An 18,492-nucleotide genomic window follows, 5' to 3' on the forward strand; every position below is an offset into this window, starting at 1 on the left:
GTTTTCTGACAGTACACATGAAAACAGATCAGGTTGTCTTCCTTCTCCTCTGGCCAATGAGATACCTCTAGCATAGGAACTCTGACCTATGTGGGTGCTCTGGTGCCTGACATAGTACTTGACACAAAATAAACATCAAGAAAAGTTTGTTGAACTAAAGATGAGTGGCAAGAGTAACTTTGTCAAAAGAAACATCAGACTTAAGTTGTAGGGATGCTAGACAATATTACTCTAAGCACCTGTCACTAATTCAATACTGGACAGTCTCAGAAGAATCCAGGAGCCTCTGAGTATTCCAAAATTAGTCTCTGATACTACATTCAAAGAAAGTGGAAAAACAAAAAGAGATGCTAGATTTTTTACTCAAAAAAAGGGCAAAAATGAAGGAAAGAAATAAACAAGAAAGGACACTATTAATATTTTTAATATTAATACATCTTTAAAAAACAGGTGAAATATATTATTGACTCACCTTCTAAAATGCCTAGTCAAAAAAATAAAAAAGTTCCTAAGCTCATTTCAAGCTTCCAACTTAGTGTTTAGCTGTCAAAATGAATATATCTTCCACCTACATTATGCATCGTTTCTTTTCATAGAAAGAGTTTTGAAGAATTTCTGCACACAACACAATGAATTTTATACTAAGACCCTTCAAAGGCCTAGCATAAATTTTTAGAGAAGTACTTGTATAATAACATGTCCTAATGTGAAGTCCTTCTTCCTATGAGCACCGAACACCTAACGTCACACCCTATCATTTTTTCCTGTAATTTGTCAAACATTCCATTGCTCTCAGTTATCCTTTCTATTGGAGGAAATTACTAGCATAGACATCTAAAACAAAATTCAACTTAAAATTCTTCTAATTTGCTTTAGGATACATTATATTTAAAGTAGATTATTTACTTTTCTAATTATGTTTTATTCATCAAACACATAAGTTGAACTGAAAGCTTTATTAATACCTAAAAGTAATTAGTCAATATTTATATGAGAATTGTGAGTCATCTAATCAACCAGAGAGCCTTAGAAGCAAGCATATGAAGTGCTCTCCCTGCTACTCCCAATGTAAACATCATTCCGTAAATGCACTGGTTTTGAGTCAGATAATCCTGGGTTAAAATTCCAGCTCTGATACTCGATTATTACATGTCCTTGGACAAATTACTTAAGTTATCTGAGTATCAGTTTCCTCCTCTATAAAATATCTCTAAGGACACCTAGCTTAGAGGAATGATGTAAGGAAAAAAATGAAGATGTACATGGAGTGTCCAGTTCATTGCGTGGCCCATTGCAGGCATACATCCTTCTTTCCTGCATTTCCTCCTCCTCTTTTTTGCCTAGTAACTGAAACCAAGACCACAGCTACGTGTTATTAACGTACAGTTTCTCTTGGAGATGCAGTAAGCATAGGATGAATTCAGTGGAAATAGGATTGCTTCAAATCTCACAGCCGAGGCAGACTCCATAGGCCCTCCCTAGAGCACGGTGATTCAACCAAAGCTAATGAGAACATTTCTCTAACTAGCACCCTCTATTCTCTCAACATATTAGTGAACATGCCTTTCTGAGGAGAGTAGTTTTCCTCTCTGCACAAACATCACTAGATTTTTATTTTTAATAAAAGTATCAATTATTTTATTTCATATCTCCAAACCTTCACCTCCACCTCAAAGTAAGAAATGCTCTTTGTATTGATAAAATAGAGTAACTAATAGTAAACATTTATATACCTTGTTTTAAACACATTAAATATATAAAAGTATATAAAAATATTTGTCTCCCACAGAAGGATTCTTTGCTTTATGGAATATTTGCCATATATAAAAGTATATAAAAATATTTGTCTCCCACAGAAGGATTCTTTGCTTTATGGAATATTTGCCATAGGGTGCTTTTAAATATCAAGCTCTCTGGTGCTTTAGTTTTCAATTATTTTTAAATGTAAAGCGTGTTTATGCTAATTATTTAGAAAACAGAGAATGAGAGAAAATATGCATTTTAACTATGGTTCCTTTCAGTCTCCTTTTTGTCCTATGCATAAATTTTAAATGTAATTAGAATATTAATTATACTGTGCAAACAATTCTGTAGCTCATTTAATATATCCTTTTACAAACTATCATTTTTTAATGACAGCACAAGTTCATTCAGTGAATAAACTATTTTTGTTAACCTGATAGTTAGACATTTAACTTCTTTCCAAAGCTCAGGATTATATACAGTACGATACTTTGATTCATAATTTTTATCCATAAAGTTTATTCAGTGGATGAATTAATGTGGTTGACCCTCCTGTTAAACATTTAACTTGTCTTCAAAGTTTTAAGATTATAAACAACATTTTCATTGGTGGTTTTATCCATAAAGCTTTTTCCATGTACAGGATTATTTCATTACACTATAATACCCAATGTGAAATTACTGCATGAAGGAGTATAAACATTTTTGAGGTTTTTGCTACATAGTTGTCTTCTAGTTTTCAAAAAGGAGTACAAATTTACACCACCTGTAATATACTAGAGCATCTGTTTCAATGTAACCTTCTCAGCACCGAGTTCTATCGTTTTATTTCTGCTGATTACACAGATGAAAACTACATCTCATTTTATCACATTTCTTTTATTATCAGTGCACTTTCCAAATGTGGGTTAACTAGTTGCATTTCTTATTTGGTATACCTTCTATTAAGCCAGTACTGTTAAAGCGGGAAAACTCTAGAAATTGAGCTGAAGTGTAAAAATATAACCATTCTGATATCGAATTCATGACTTTAAGTCCTGGAAAAAGCTATTAAATACACAATGTATCAGCTCCCTCTTGTCCAGTCCTTTATAACATCCACTGTTCTTTTACTCTATTCCTACTCCAAGGCTTAAACAATGATAGAAAAAAAAAACACTATAAGTACACTGTTTTCCCTATGGGCTCATCAATTCTAACTACAGCTGGGTCCTTGCTCAACTGCCCTTCCATTCACTATTTAGCCTACTCCCTAGCCTATTTTCAAACAAGTGAATCCTTCCAATTTTCCTCAAGATTCTACCGTCCCAAATTTCCCCTCACTCTTAGTAGATAACTTTTCCTCCTACCTTACACTGAAGGTAAAACATTCAGTGAATTTCCCTAACCTTCCCACACATTAAAATTTCTCTATTTTTATCCTTCTCTCCCCATTTCTTTCAATCTCAAAAGAACAACGCATGCCCTCTCATTCCCAAGACTAACTCCTTCCCTGGATCATTCACTTTTCTGTTTCCTCTGTGACTTCTACTTCACTTCCCAATCATCCAGGTTAGTGGCCCCAGAGATAGCTTTAATCCTTCTCAGTTTTTGGCATGTACAGGCATCTCATTAATTGCTAAATCCTACAAAATGTGAATTTTTTGTGTCTCCTAAATCCATCTTTCCCTTTCCAAGACTGCTGTCCTACTTTAGGCGCTCTCAATCATTTTTCTGTGCTCTTAAGGTATCCTCTAATGGGTCTGTCTGTCTCTATTATCTCATTTCTTCAATGTTTCACAATCCATACAATTGTAAATTTTTTCTTCTTAAGACATAGATTAAATCACACTTTAAAATACAGAAATAATCACATTGTTGTTTCCTCCATTCCCCATCATGGCTTTTGGACACCTAGAGAATAAAGCTGAATCTACCTAGCACAGCAATCATAATCTTGCCCCCACCTATGTAGCCAACCTTACTTCCTAATAGAGCCTCTTCTATTTAATATACCTATTCTGGAGCCATTCTATATTATACTATGCTCCCTGATTACAACATCACATGCAACTATACCCCAATGCAATGGTTTCTATTGCTATTTCTGTGAAAGATGCATTAGGGTCACTTCAATATTTTGGAATCCCCAATAGTTCAAATGCCACTTCCTCTATGAAACCTTCCCCAACCTCCTGAGTAGGAATATATGATTATTTCCTCTGGACTTCTTCAGCACTTTATTCACACCAACTTATAAAATTTAACACAGAATGTTTTGAGTTATTATTATGTGTACAAATATTTGTTGTGTAATTATTTGTATAAATGCCCCTCACTGGGTTATAAACACTTTGAATGTAGGGACTATGCTGCATTCTCTGTATTTTCCCCACCATTAATGTCCAGTCAGTGCTTGACACTAAATAAATACTTTTGAATGAATAGATGAATGAATTAATTCTAATTTTAACTGAAGGGGAGGGAGTCATCACAGAAAACAGACTATCCTTTCATACTTCCTCAGATCTGCACTGAACCTGATGACTTAACTTGGGTCTTACTTATTTAAACAAAGTGCCTTGCCTAACTCTTCTTACAATTAAAATTATACAAAGCCTAAAGTATAACAATTTATCTATGGAAAACAAATTTTGGCAAGGAAACACAATTTCACAGTGATGTAAACACAATGCTAGTAAATCTCAAACACAAACACTCAAAATTGAAGAAGGAACTGGGGGAGTTCGAAGAATCTAACATAAAATCACCTGCTAAGAGCAAAACATAAAATGATAGAGCAGGGGACATATATTTTGATTAAGCCAGCTTGTGTGGAGAAGACCTACTGTAAAATTCAAAGGTATATTTAAAAAGTCCATAGATTTGAGACATTTCATTAGTCTATTTCATTTTGCTTTCTTTATTTGGTTTCCCCTGGGAATACTGTCACTTGAAAAATTAATTTGTGTTGGCAGGATAAAAGCCCCAAATTTAGCTAACAATTTGGTGACCAGTTTTGCAACTTAAATGCTCTTAGTTAACTTGAATGGATGACTCTATCATTTTCTCTCAAACAAAGACAACAAATGCTGCCAAGGAGATTACCTTGAACTAAGATGCTTGCTGTCGATGTAGAATCATGCATGACAGCTGAAATAAAGGAGTCTTTAAAATTGCTAACCATTTATTTGTGAATGGGTCAATGAGAAATTTGCTGTCGTGTGCAGCTAACTCCACCTACCTCCTAAACACATACTTTATGTATGTGATTATGCAGACATGTCTGCCCTACTAGGGATTAAATGAATGTAGATTAGCTATGATGCACTGCCTCTGACTTAATCTGAATAAATAAAGGTGAAAATATTACTGATCAAAAAACCCAGCAGTAATATAATGACCTATAAAGCAGGAAAAATGGGTATCATACCTTTGAACCAGGTGGTGCTGTCAAGCCTAAAAAGGCATACACTGCATTATTTTCTCTGGCTTCAAAGAAGGCATCATAGTCCTTGGTGAAAAGAAGGCAAGAAGAATTAGCAATGAGCAACCAACAAAGGAAAGAAAACAGGAGATTTATTCAGAATGATCTAGCTAGTAGACAGGATCAGCGATCTCCTATGGAGCAGAGAAGCTAACTTCCATAATGCTAGAATTCATAATGCTAGTAAAGAGTCAAGTCTTCTGGATCCCATTTAATGTGGGTTAGAAAGTGTGCTGTTCTGTTGGACAGAAACTGTTCCATATCACACAGAATTTAAATCTGCCTGTAGCTTCTTCCATAGCCCAAAACAGCCAACTATTTCCTAGTAAGAGGCTGTTTATTTCTGGTGGGAGACTGCTTTCTAGGACCTCATATTTTTCTTCCATTATTGATTTAGACAGAGATATCCTCAGAATCTACAGTAGACCAAATACTAACTAGACATGCTCAAGGCCAGAAGAATAATGAATCTGTGCTGTGTTTTGAGGAAGGGACTGAGATGCTCATGAAATATGACCAGAAAAGCAACCAAACCATTAGGTAGCTTCAACCTGGGGAATCCAAGAGAAGCCTCATGCAACTGAATTTGGGTGGGCTTCCTACTGTCATCCTCTAAGCCACCAAGCATTCTCCAAAAGTAACAAATAGACTTGCCTAAATTTGACTCTGACTTATAATCAATAGCAAGCATACATAGAATACATAGCCATTGTCTATATCTGGCCTTAACTAGTTTGATTTTTAAACACACAGAGATAAGCTTGGCATTTTGCCTAATTTATTAGAGTTGAAAAGCACTGATTATTTGCTGGCTTCTCTAAAAATTGCCTCACCAACAGGTTACCAATTGCAGAGTTCTTTTCCGAGCACCTTTTTTTTTTTTTTTTCCTGGGAACTTTGAAGATCTGGAGACATAAAGCTTAGAGCTTTTCAAACCATGGATGACCCTAAAAGTTCAAACCCTATCCGAACAAATATCAGACTAGACATTTTCCTCTTATTTAGAGTTTCTTTTAATACAGTCAGAATTGTATAGAGCCACTGGGATCTCTCCAAAAATTGATTGATTAAAGGCATCTTTTTGTATACTCTAGATGTTGACAAAGGAATAAATCCTAAACAACAAGCATATATGTGCAGGCTCCCATACTCTTTGAGTTCACTATTCAAAAGTGGAACTGGATCCTAACACTTATTCCATACTGAGACACATGACTGATAAGAGATACTCAAGGTAAACAAACCATATATATCATATCTACACTCAACCACTTTGAAGTAACCTCAGAATACTAGTTAAAAAATCTAGTAGTCACAGAGAAAGTATTTACTATCATCAAAGTAACAAAAACAACTCATGTTGGTCTTTAGATTCACTTGAAAGAAAGCAAGTCCTCATGCAGATTGAAATCCGATGATATGATGCTATGTAGGGGACTCTAGTTGACTCTGTTTCAAGTATTTTGGGGTCAAAGTATATTATCATTTCTTGGTCCAAAACATAGAAAACATAAACAGTTTGTGAATCTGAGAGAAAAGAACATCAGTTTCTTAATTAAACCACATTAATTCATTCATTCCACAAATATTTATTGAGCACCTACTATGTGCCAAGCACTGCTCTTGATGCTAGGAATATAAGCATAAACAAGACAGACTGTGACAGAGTCTGCTTCTTCTATAGGAACTCTCTTAAAGAGAAAAAGTAAAGATACTATATTTACATCTCTGGGATTCCAATAACATTAATCCAGAATGTATTCTACCATATATTGGTATCATATTAATTATAATTTCATGAAAATGAATTTTAGTTCTTCATATACATAGCATAACCTCTTTCAGAATGAAGATTACCCCCAAGATTTTGTATCTTCTATAGCAGAGCCTCACATATATAAGTAGGGTAGTAGTTTCTGTCAGGTTTCAGTCAGGAAATAAGAACCTAAGGCATAGTTAAGTGGTTCTCAACAGGATGTAATCTTTCCCCCAGGGGATAATCTGGCAATGTCTGTGGAAATTTTTGGTTGTTCACAATTGAAGATGCTGCTAAAGATCCTACAATGCACAAGACAGCCCCCCTAAACAAAAAATTATCCACCTAAGATGTCAATTGTGCCAAGGTTGAAAAACCTGAGATAGTTTAATAGAGGTAATTTAATATGGAGACTTAATTACAAAGGGTTAAAGAACTGAAAGGCAAACAGGAGATGGTGAGACAACCCAGAGATTACTAACAGTAGGAAGCTCCTGCCACAACTAGGTTTAAAGGGAAAAATAAAGATGGTGATATTATAGATCCCAGGAGCTGGGACAGCTGGTAGAGCTGGTAGCACAAAGGAGATACAGCCACTGTCATGGACACCTCCAGAAACAAGGAAAAGAATACCATGATTTTTCCCCTCCTCCATTCCTGTAATCTTCCAACCAGTAGTGCCTCCCATTATTGGCCAAACCTAATAGAGAGCAAGTGGCAATGGGGACTGGGAAATGTAATTTGCAGAGGACGGCCCCTCACAATACCGAACAGAGCAAGAAAACAAATGAAGGGATTTCTGAGTAAATAGAAAAATGAACAACACAGTGTGGTTTAATTAGAGTAGAAGCTTTAGAGTAAAACAAATCTAGGTTTAAATCCTAGTTGCATTACTACTTCCTAGTTGTGTGACCTAGAAAGCTATTTAACCTCTTCTAGACCTCAAATTCTTTATCTATAAAATAGGAGCAATACCTACCTCATAGGATTAGTACAAGAATGGATTATAATACACATAAAACATATAGCACAATTACTGAAAATGTAATAAGTTTTCTATGAATGATTTCTATGTACTCTTCTCCCCATGAATTGGAAAATGACAAATCTTTTTTTTTTTTTTTTTTTTTTTTTTAATTTCAGCTTATTATGGGGTACAAAAGTTCAGGTTACATACGTTGCCCATGTACCGCCTATCCCCCCAAGTCAGAGCTCCAGGTGTGTCCATTCCCCAGATAGAGTGCATTGCACTAGTGAAACCCCTGTGGAAAGCATTATGGAGATACCTTAAATGGAAAATGACAAATCTTACCTTTCACTGTTATTGAACTCCTAACTCCGTGCCTCGTACAAAGCAGGCACTCAACTGAGGTTGGATTCCTTTTTCATTAACAAATATTTATTTGATTATTTGTTTCTCATTTCCATTCCTTCATTTCCATCTTCCCATTTCTCAGTGATACTTGCCTTATTTCTGTAACACACTCCATTTTCCTGCACTGTGGCTTGTAAGGTAGAAATAAGCCAGGTAAATGTGGTTTCTCAAATGTACCCTTATAATCCAAAATGTGTTTACTTTCAAAAGTCAAACAATTGAAATTTCTGCTTCAAGAAGGAGAGACTAAGACAACACCTGCTTTCTTAGATTGGACTAGATGAGGCCTCTTTCAGTCCCTGAGATTCTGAAATTTGCAGAAATTTCAAATATTATGGCATTGATGTTACATTATATAAAAGAATAGCCTAAGTGCCTTCTCCTTATTTACAGAACATGTCTTTGCACATTGGCCCTGTTTGCAGCAACAGGTGAAATCTCCAGGTTCCTCTTTAGAGGTGACAAATTCACTCACAGAGAAAATATTTTCTACCAGTGTACTTTCTCATTTTTATCATATTCCTCCCTAGGATGCTCTGAATTGGCATCTAAAAGGCTTTCTGCCAAAAAGCATCCTTCTCACTCCCATATAAACATATGATGTAGAAGATTTGAATTGATGCCTCTAAACACATTTGCTCCTCAGTCATGTTAAACCTGAGGACTTATTTTCCTTTGGGTAACTACACAATAAAGGGATTGCTGGATCAAATGGTAGGTCTACCTTTAGTTCTCTGAGGTATCTCCATAGTACTTTCCATAGAGGTTGTACTAGTTTGCAGTCTCACCAACAGTGTATAAGTGTTCCTTTCTTTCCACATCCACACCAGCTTCTGTTGTTTGGGACTTTTTGATAAAAGCCATTCTCACTGGAGTTCGGTGATACCTCATTGTGGTTCTGATTTGTAGTTCCCTGATTAGAAATGTTGAGCATTTTTTTATATATTTATTGGCCAATGGTCTATCTTCTTTTGAAAAGCTTCTGTTTGTGTCTTTTGCTGATGTTTGGGGTTGATTTTTTCTTGCTGTTTTTCCTGAGTTCTTTGTAGATTCTGGTTATTGGCCCTTTATTGGATGTATAGCATGCAAATATTTTCTCCCATTCTGTAGGTTGTCTATTCGCTCTATTAATTGTTTCCTTGGCTGTGCAGAAGCTTTTTAATTTAATCAGGTCCCATTTATTTATTTTTGTTGTTGCTGTGATTCCCTTCAGGGTCTTCATAAATTCTTTCCCTAGTCCAGTATCTGTAAGAGTTTTTCCAACATTTTATTCTTCCAGAATTCTTATAGTTTCATGCCTTGAGTTTAAGTCTGTCATCCATCATGAATTAATTTTTGTGAGAGGTGAGAGCTGCAGATCCTCTTTCAGTATTCTACATGTGGCTATCCAATTTTCCCAGCACCATTTAGTGAATAGGGATTCTTTTTTCCAGTGTATGTTTTTGTCTGCTTTGTCAAAGATTAGTTGGCTATATGAGGACGGTTTTATATATGGATTCTCTGTTCTGCTTTATTGGTCTATGTTGCTGTTTTGGTTACTACAGCCTTGTAGTGTAGCTTGAAGTCTGGTAAAGTGATGCCACCTGATTTATTCTTTTTGCTCATGGTTGCTTTGGCTATTTGGGGTCTTTTCTGGTTCCATACAAAGCACAGAATTATTTTTCTAGATCTGTGAAAAATGACATTGGTATTTTGATGGGGATTGCATTGAATCTGTAAATCACTTTCAGTTGTATAGATATTTTAACAGTGTTGATTCTGCCAATCCATGAGCATGATACATTTTTCCATTTGTTTACATCCTCTGCAATTTCCTTCCTCAGTGATAACAGTTCTCCCTGTAGAGGTCTTTTACCTCCTTGGTTAAATATATTCCCAGTTATTTTATTTTCTTTGTTGCTATTGTGAAAGTTATTGAGTCTTTGATTTGATTCTCAGCTTGACTGCTACTGGTGTATAGGAATGCTAGTGATTTGTGTACATTGATTTTGTAACCTGACACTTCGCTGTATTTATTTTTATCAATTCCAGGAGTCTCCTGGCAGAATCTTTGGGGTTTCAAATGTTTATTGTAGCACAATTCACAATTGCAAATGTGTGGAATCAACCCAAGTGCCCACTGATACATGAGTGGATTAATAAAATGTGGTACATGTATACCTTGGAGTACTATTCAGCCATAAAAAATGGCGAACAACCTGGACTGAACTGGAGAACATACTTCTAAGTGAAGTATCACAAGAATGGAAAAATAAATACCAAAAGTACTAACTACTAAAATGTAACTAGTTGATCAACATGCATGTGCACATGTTAGTAAAACTCAATGGAAATCAAGCAGGTTGGCGGGGGGGGGGGGGGCGCGGGGGGGGGGAGGAAGGAATGTGTAAATTCACACCTGACAGGTACAATGCACACTATCTGGGTGATGGGCACACTTATAACTTTGACTCAAACTGTACAAAACCAATTTATGAAACCAAAATGTTTGTACCCCCATTATATTCTGAAATTAAAATAAATAAATAAATAAATAAACCTGAGGACTTAGCAATGCAAGCATATATTTATTCCAAATTTCTATAGCTCTTGCATATATTTTTTGTATCATGTCATTGCATGTATGTGGTTTCATAATCGCTCTCCCATTATTTCAGGTGTGTATGATTCTTTCCACACCCCATGCCCAACCGACTCCTCAAGAGAAGAATCTATGTTTTATATATACTTGTGCATGTCATGGTGCCTAGAATGGCCATAGGCTACAGAAGTTACTTAAATAAACAGTAAATGAAGAATACAAAATGAAGGCTCCATGGTTAAAATGAAGATGAATTAAGATGGCACACTTAGAAATCCCTGTCACAAAGCAAAAACTCAATGTTTTGTTTCCCTCATTTCTTATATGAGCTTTATTAGCTAACTTAAAATTTTGAGAAAATCTACTAATGATACCAAAATATAAGTATTACTAGCTTCAAGTAGAAAATCAGATATTTCTCTTTTTAACTAATTTTAATCTAAATAACCAAAACAGCTGACTTTTCTTCAGAGGCTTTTCTGTGGACACACTAGAAACACAATTTCTCTGGCTGGAAACAAGATGAAAAAATGTAAAGTCGACTATATATCCAAGGTCTGTATTTGTACATTCACAGTTAGTTTCGTGTGTGTGGCTGACTCATCCGTTTGCCTACTAGTAGAAGGCAAAATACTCCAGCTGGTTAGTGGTTGCAGAGGGAAAATGACTGTAAGCAGATTTGGAGGTGGGTATGAAAGAAATAGGATGGATTTGGGGCAATTTATTTCAATAAACAAAAATTAAAATTGTTTCCTTACCCCACGGTACTGGCTTTCATTGAAAATCTGAGGTGGCAGAGGGTACCCTGTGGCTGGTCGACTGTTTTCAGGTACATTTTCTCTCATCCACTTCCGATTCTCTTCATTTGCTGCAATATCTTTTTCTTCAAATCCTATTTTGTTGGCCTCTAAGAAACCAAGCACATCTTGCTGTTTCTTCTTAATCTAGGACCCAAATGACAAGAAACCATATTGCTTAGCAAACAGCTTTTGTTGTTTGTTTTTATTTTTCAAATTCAACAAAGAGTTTATGAGCTAGCATAAATGAATTGAGATATGGAACAAAATTTGTGGTTTCTTTGAGAAGATATATGCTTTTTCCCTCTTTATTATTGTCTTGTTAATGATGTCTCACAAATGAGTCAAGGACCTTTTAGCCCACAGGTCCTTCTATCAAGCTAACTTTTTCTTTTTTTCCATTGAAAATTCCCATTTTCAGTGATGCAGATGCAAGGCTAGTTGATACTATCAATAACCTAAAGTAATGCAGTTAACTCAAAATTGTGGGTAGTGGAAAACTATGTTTTCTTCTGACTATCTACAAGCCTGTCTTAATCTCATCTCTTATTGAAAGTCTTTCCAAACAACCCAAGTTTGCTTCCCATCTTAACAAGCATCGTATAGTCAATGAAAATTAATCCTTTCTTGAGGAATCACACAAGGTTCAGAGTCACTTAAGTCTCAAGTTTCATTGTTCAGAACAGAAACTGAGTAAGAAGATATAAGACCTAAGCCTGTCTGTATACTAAGTTAGGAATATATCTCTACCACTCATTAGCTCTTAACGTGCTACTAAGGTATCTTTCAGGTATGCCTGTGCTACTTCAACTAGATTAACAGATAGAAATAGCATATTTATTTTGTCTCCTCATCATACCTAGCAGAGAGTTTTTAAAATAGTAAAAGTAATACTCCTTAGTTAGGTTTCTCCTCTGATATACATTTCTTTTAGAATCTGAATTCACACATCTATGGTAATTTATCCATATTTGAAACCATAATTTAACATTTCTGAGCTGCAGGAGCACAATCAATTAGAAAGTTTCTTCATGGAGTCACACTGAAAAGACACATGAGGCAGATGCATCAAAAAATAAAATAAAAGAAGTAGTCCTGCCAATGAGAATTAAAATGCAAAATAAGAAAATCACATATAGACAGGTCCCCTCCAGGTTTACACCCCACTCCCCTTCCACACAGGCATGCATGCACAGAGGTTGTAATTTTATCCTTCTAGTTGCTCGTGATTGTCGGTAATTTTCTCCCTCATCACACAACTGCAGGAAAAACAATTTCAATTTCTCACAATAGAAGGTAGAATTTTTAAAGGCTATTTAGATCAGAGTACTGAATGCCTGCTTTAAAGATCAGTTACAATACGGCAAAATTTGCTATAAGGTAATTTTTCTAATAGGGATTATAGGTCTGTATTGGCTTATAAAATCAAACTTTCATTCTTAAATATAACATATACCTTCTTTTGATTTTTGAGGAAAAGCAATGTAAAAGTCAATAAAAAGGAGTGTCTGTCAGACTAATGGACTTGCTGGAAGATTCGATTAAATCAGTGATTTGAAATCTCCATTATATAGTAGGGGGTTCAATCAATGTGAAATGTGTCAAGTAATTTGTTGATTATTAGCATATTTATAAATTTTAATAGATATGAAAATATCCCATTAATATACTTTCAGGAACCTAGCATTCCATCAGATTTTTCTGAATGAGTAAAGAGTTAATGTTATAGCTAACATGCTAAGAACCATACATGACCCTGTCAGAATGTCATCAGTCATGTTTGCGTGAGTACACAAAAAGCAGAGGACTTTTAAGATAAATGACTCTGTGAGGCCTTTTCCACCTTATTGAATGTTTACTATGTTGAGAACACCATTCACTGTGCTGAGTTAAGATGGTGGACAGGCCTGGTATCACTGGGCATGACAGTATACCTTCACTGAAGTTACCACCCTCAAGCTATCAGCTCTGGACCACAAGAATTTCTCCCATGCTCTGAGATTGCTTAGTGACAAGTACATATGCCTCCTAAAGTGTTCTACATCTCTGTAAGGTTGAACAGAATGGGCCATATTCATCCCTTGCTAATAGGTTCTGCTATGTCAACTATGAACATTTGTTCAGCTTTTAATCTTCAGGGAATGTAAAAAAAAATATTTCCTGACTTGATTGTATCTATAAGTCCAAGATTTCACATATTAACTTTTATTTCCAAGAAATCATATTTTATATATAAAGAATTATAGCCTTTCTTATATGACTACGGGCACAAGTTCACTATAACACACCATAACAAGGGGGCATACAGTAATACTAATTTCCTAATTTCAGTAACAGGACTTAAAATAGAGACACATTGAATAGATGTGACTGGAAACCACATACCACCAGAACAAATAGGAATGGGTGTTACAAGGACTCACCAAGGAATAAAATTTAAATTTCCTACAGAAAAAAAATGACTTTGGAGCTAGAAGGTTACTGATAACCTTTTCAGCACATAAATGTATTTACAAGTGGACAATGACACTGTCCAGGAATTTAAATCAATCTTTTTCTAAGAGTAAACCACATCCCTCATCTCTACCCAAAGAATTCCAAGTCATTTCTGCCCCAATGTCAGGGATTTCAGATTTAGGGTATTCTTCCCCCTAAAGACACAGAGCAGGGCCATTGAACAATTGTTGCCTGGAGGAAACAGTTGCCTTCAACAAGCCTCAGTAAGTTTCTGGTCTACCATGCTAAGGGTCATTTCTTTTAAAGAAAGGAGACTGACAAGGTTTCTGCTATAGAAGGTACCAGCGTGAATGTTTCAAATTTAAAAGAAAAAATAAAATTTCACTAATGATACTGCAAGTGAGAAAACAAGAGATCTTTTTCATAAAGGAAAGTAACAACCTATCATAAAACATTTTGATCATGGTGGGGTTTTTGCTTTGTTTTATAATCAACCTCTGTCGTATTTTATTTACTGGCTCTTAATAAACACTTACAGAAGTTCTGACTACAAAGCACTAAAATCTAAAATTATTGTCATAAATTGTACTAGGTAGTTATTCAACAATTATTTCTTGGGTGCCCCATAAGTGGCACCCAAAGCACTTTACTAAGTTCTCTAGAACACCTAAAGAAAAATAGAGATCCCCTCCCAATATTACAATCGAGTGGGAAGGGTTAGACATAGATATATTTAAAAGTTCAATTACAACAGGGTATTTATGTATTTATTTATTTCACATGGAGCATCATAGCCATTCTTTCTCTTTCTGCACACAGAACTGACTGCATCTCAGGGCAGCAGATGTTTTCAGGTAGTCTCCAACTCCCTCACCCCCTCTTTCTTTCAGGCCTCAGGCTGACCCCTCCTAGAGAAAACCTCTCAAGAGAATGACCAAATGCAAGCACCCTTAGTACAGCACTTACTACCATTTTCAATCCCTTCCCAACCAGCTGGGATAGAAGATGCCACCTGATTAGAATATGAAAACCAAAGCATTTCTCTAATAACATAGTACCATTGATGAAGTCTCCATAGGTTTTGTAGTTCAAATGTGTGTGAATATATATATGTGTGAGTGTATAATATATATAATAATTTCTATATATTTTATATAAATTACATATATATAAATAAGATACTTTCTGTTGCCATTATGTTGTACTGTTCAGAGCTGCAAGACAGCAGTATAGATAGGTAGAAAGGCCCAGGAACATCTCATCATGTGGTGCTTTTAGCTCACTTCACAAGCTGTGCAGTTTGTCTTTCCATCAGTCCTCCACTCTTCGCTTCTGCTTGGATTTTATGAAAACCATGGCTTTGATGAATTTGCACCTGTGCTAGTGCTTGGGAAAGGTCCATGCAGGAATGGGCATAGTCACATGATGATTGAGATGGCATCATCCCTCAAAATAAACTAAAACAAAACAAAAACTGAAAAAAAAAAAAAGAACAGGACTAGAAAACTCAGTTTGTTTGGTTTTTTTTGTTCAGTCTCCGTAGAGACTGTCAAAAATTGCCCATGCTGACTCTATTTCAAGTCCTCATGGCGAGATATTGGCAAAAGTTTTCAATTAGCAATAATCCAGCCTCGGATAAACCACATTGGCTACGATACTGCCACTGCACAAAGCTTAAAACTCAATTTTTTTTGACATATCTAAAAAAGGAGACAAGAACATTAGCATTTGTTCTCCCCATGGAGACAGGAATGAAGAGGGAGGAGGGAAGAGGGACTTGATTTCTTCTGTTCACAAGGGAATGGCTGGAGAGTATTCTTCAGAGTTTTTCAGGTAATGGGACCCAAAGGTAGTACCCAGACAGGTCCTCAATGATTTGTTTGATTTTGTTACAAATCTTTTCCAGGGAGTCACCCTGTACAATGGCTGTAAAATATTCTCCAAACTCCTACTCCAGTTTCATGGATCTGTCATAGATCTTATTCTCTTATTTGTATGTCTGCTGTTGGTTCATTTCCATAAGGGCTTCAGTGGACTTGGGCTTGATGAAAATGGCAAGAGGGTAAAGTTGTGCTTGCTGTAGTCTCTTGATAGCATTGCCAGAAACATCTAAGATGCAGTGCTTGCCCCTCTCTGCAACTTTCCGCACTGACGGGATACTGGTCTCATTAGAGATTATCATTGAATTGGCCTGCCTCAATGAAATTGTTTTCCTAGATATCCTTCTCTTTTTCCTCAGAACACCACAAAGTGGTAGTCTTGTCCATCTACCTCATTATCTTTGTGTGGCTGGGTAGTATGTGGCACATGGGATCCAAATATATGCAAGAACCCAGAGATCAGGTCATCGTGACTCAGTCCTTCATTGGGCCCAGAATGATCACGGGCCTTGCATAGTGAAATTTCTTGCCATGTCACTGGCTCATATGACAAAATGGCATCCTCTTGTCTTTTGGAACTGCTTTTGCTGTCAATGGTGTTGGATGTCACTCCCTGTTGTATGCTGCTCTCCTGGACCATGTTTTCTTTGCTCTTGTAAAACGGAAATTTTCGAGAGAGGTGGAAACTCTTTTTACGTTTTGTTGCGATCGACCTGTTAGACTCAATCATCCCTGTCCTAGCATGGAACTTCATGGTTTTAAATCGAGCTTGCTCTTTCTTTTCTAACCTTTTCTTACTGGGGAACACAATGATCTGCTCGTTTTCTCCATGTGGTGTCACCAGCTTTGCCTGCCACCACTCATCATCAGAGGTATTAATGATATGTAGAATATCACCAGAAGAGAAGTTGAGCCCCTGGCTTGACAAGCAGCTATCACAAGTCTGATCATAATCAAACAGGGCACTGACATATAAGGACATCTTCTCACTGGTTTGGAGGGACCCAGACCCAGAGACCATGCTGCTGTTCATCATTTATTGTCGTAAGTTATGTGGCTTTGACTCAAAGTGACTGTACTCTGGCGCCGGGTTGGAGTCCAGGTCTAGTGCTGAGAAAGTGCCAGCTCGGGCCAGTCCCTCTGTCCCATGTGGAAGACTAAGGACATACAACAGGGTATTTAAATAAGAAGCTAAGACAACAATACAAAGTGAGAAGAGTCAAGTGAATGACAAAGCTAATGAGAGAAGAGAGAATAAGCACTTACTGCTATTATCAATGCTACCTAGACTAAGCTCAATAAGGATAACACAAATGCTATATTTTGCATCCATCTATATTGCATGTAATCTATAGTTTGGGTAAAAGGAAGATATGTTTAGTATAGTTTAATATAATTGGCCAGCTGTTAAAACTGAGCTCACAAAGGTGACAACATGTTATACTTGAACATTAAAAGTACAGTCTTACAAAATAAACTTGGAAACTTTCAAAATGTATGCTCATAATTTCTCCTACTAATTTATTACACATAATTGAAGTCTATAAATTTATAAGTAATTGTGTGGATGTGTATTTTGCCTTTCTAAAGCAGGTTATAATTTGTGACCCAGTCAACTTTCTCAGGAGAAATTCATATATATATATATATATATATATTCCCTCCAGTTGGTTATGTTTATTTCAAGTGTTGCCCTAGGAAGGGCCATTCTGCTTTTTAGGAAAATAATAAGCCTGCCTTTGCCTAGGCTGTGCCTAAGGATTTAACAGTGAGGGAAGGAAGAGCAAACAAAGAGCATTTAAAGCTGCCTGTTCAGTCCTTTACTAATCCACTTACAAAATACACCTAAAAAGAAAATCAAATCTAAAACTCCAGTTAATCTGTTTGACAGTGGACCAGTGCAGCATTGCCACTGTGTAGTCCTTTGGTAACCAGAGAGTCTGCATTTTTAAATGAATACTGTCATGAGTCCTTAAGCCATTGGCTTCCTATTGCTCAATCAATCTTAGGACATAACCACAGCAAGTGACACTTGTTTTTTAGTTTGCCTGTTTTACAATATTTTCAAAAGTAGTTTCGTCACAATCAGCCATGTAAAACCTATAATTCATATCTCTTTACCAATAAGTAACAAGTCTGGGTTAAGGTGACTAACAATAAGTTTCTTATTCATCTCCCACCTCCACCACTGGCTCATTGGAGTTCTCCTGACAGATGTTCCAAGATGTGGCAGCATGAGAACACAATCTAAGGTTTGCTATTTTACTGCTGCTAAAAGAAAAAAAAAAAGTTCTACTGTTACTGTTTTCCTTTTTAGTTGCACTTCTACCACAGTCATGTCTGAAGTATCATTTCTAAAGAGATGTTAAGGCCTAAGTAATTTCAAAAACAGATTCTAGTGTGAAAAGAGAGGAAAGTAGGTCTTTAAAGGTAGTTT

General features: G+C 36.1%; 1 protein-coding gene, 1 non-coding gene and 1 pseudogene across 2 annotated transcripts in view; all 3 read right to left on the bottom strand.

Moving 5' to 3' along the window:
• The window catches only part of SH3BGRL (SH3 domain binding glutamate rich protein like), an 81,131-nt gene that overhangs the window by 1,516 nt on the left and 61,123 nt on the right, over positions 1-18,492 (bottom strand). The window contains exons 2-3 of the mRNA XM_069463319.1: positions 11,680-11,865; positions 5,156-5,236 (exon numbers count right to left, since the gene is read on the bottom strand). Coding sequence (XP_069319420.1) covers positions 5,156-5,236; positions 11,680-11,865 — 267 coding nt within the window. The remainder of the gene's footprint in view (positions 1-5,155; positions 5,237-11,679; positions 11,866-18,492) is intronic.
• Positions 15,710-15,850, bottom strand: LOC138379206 (U4 spliceosomal RNA). The gene has a single exon (XR_011231992.1). It is a non-coding gene; the product is annotated as a U4 spliceosomal RNA (small nuclear RNA).
• On the bottom strand, positions 15,995-17,130 carry LOC138378058 (disks large homolog 3 pseudogene; annotated as a pseudogene).

Source organism: Eulemur rufifrons, chromosome 30, assembly GCF_041146395.1.
Source record: "Eulemur rufifrons isolate Redbay chromosome 30, OSU_ERuf_1, whole genome shotgun sequence".
NCBI lineage: Eukaryota > Metazoa > Chordata > Mammalia > Primates > Lemuridae > Eulemur > Eulemur rufifrons.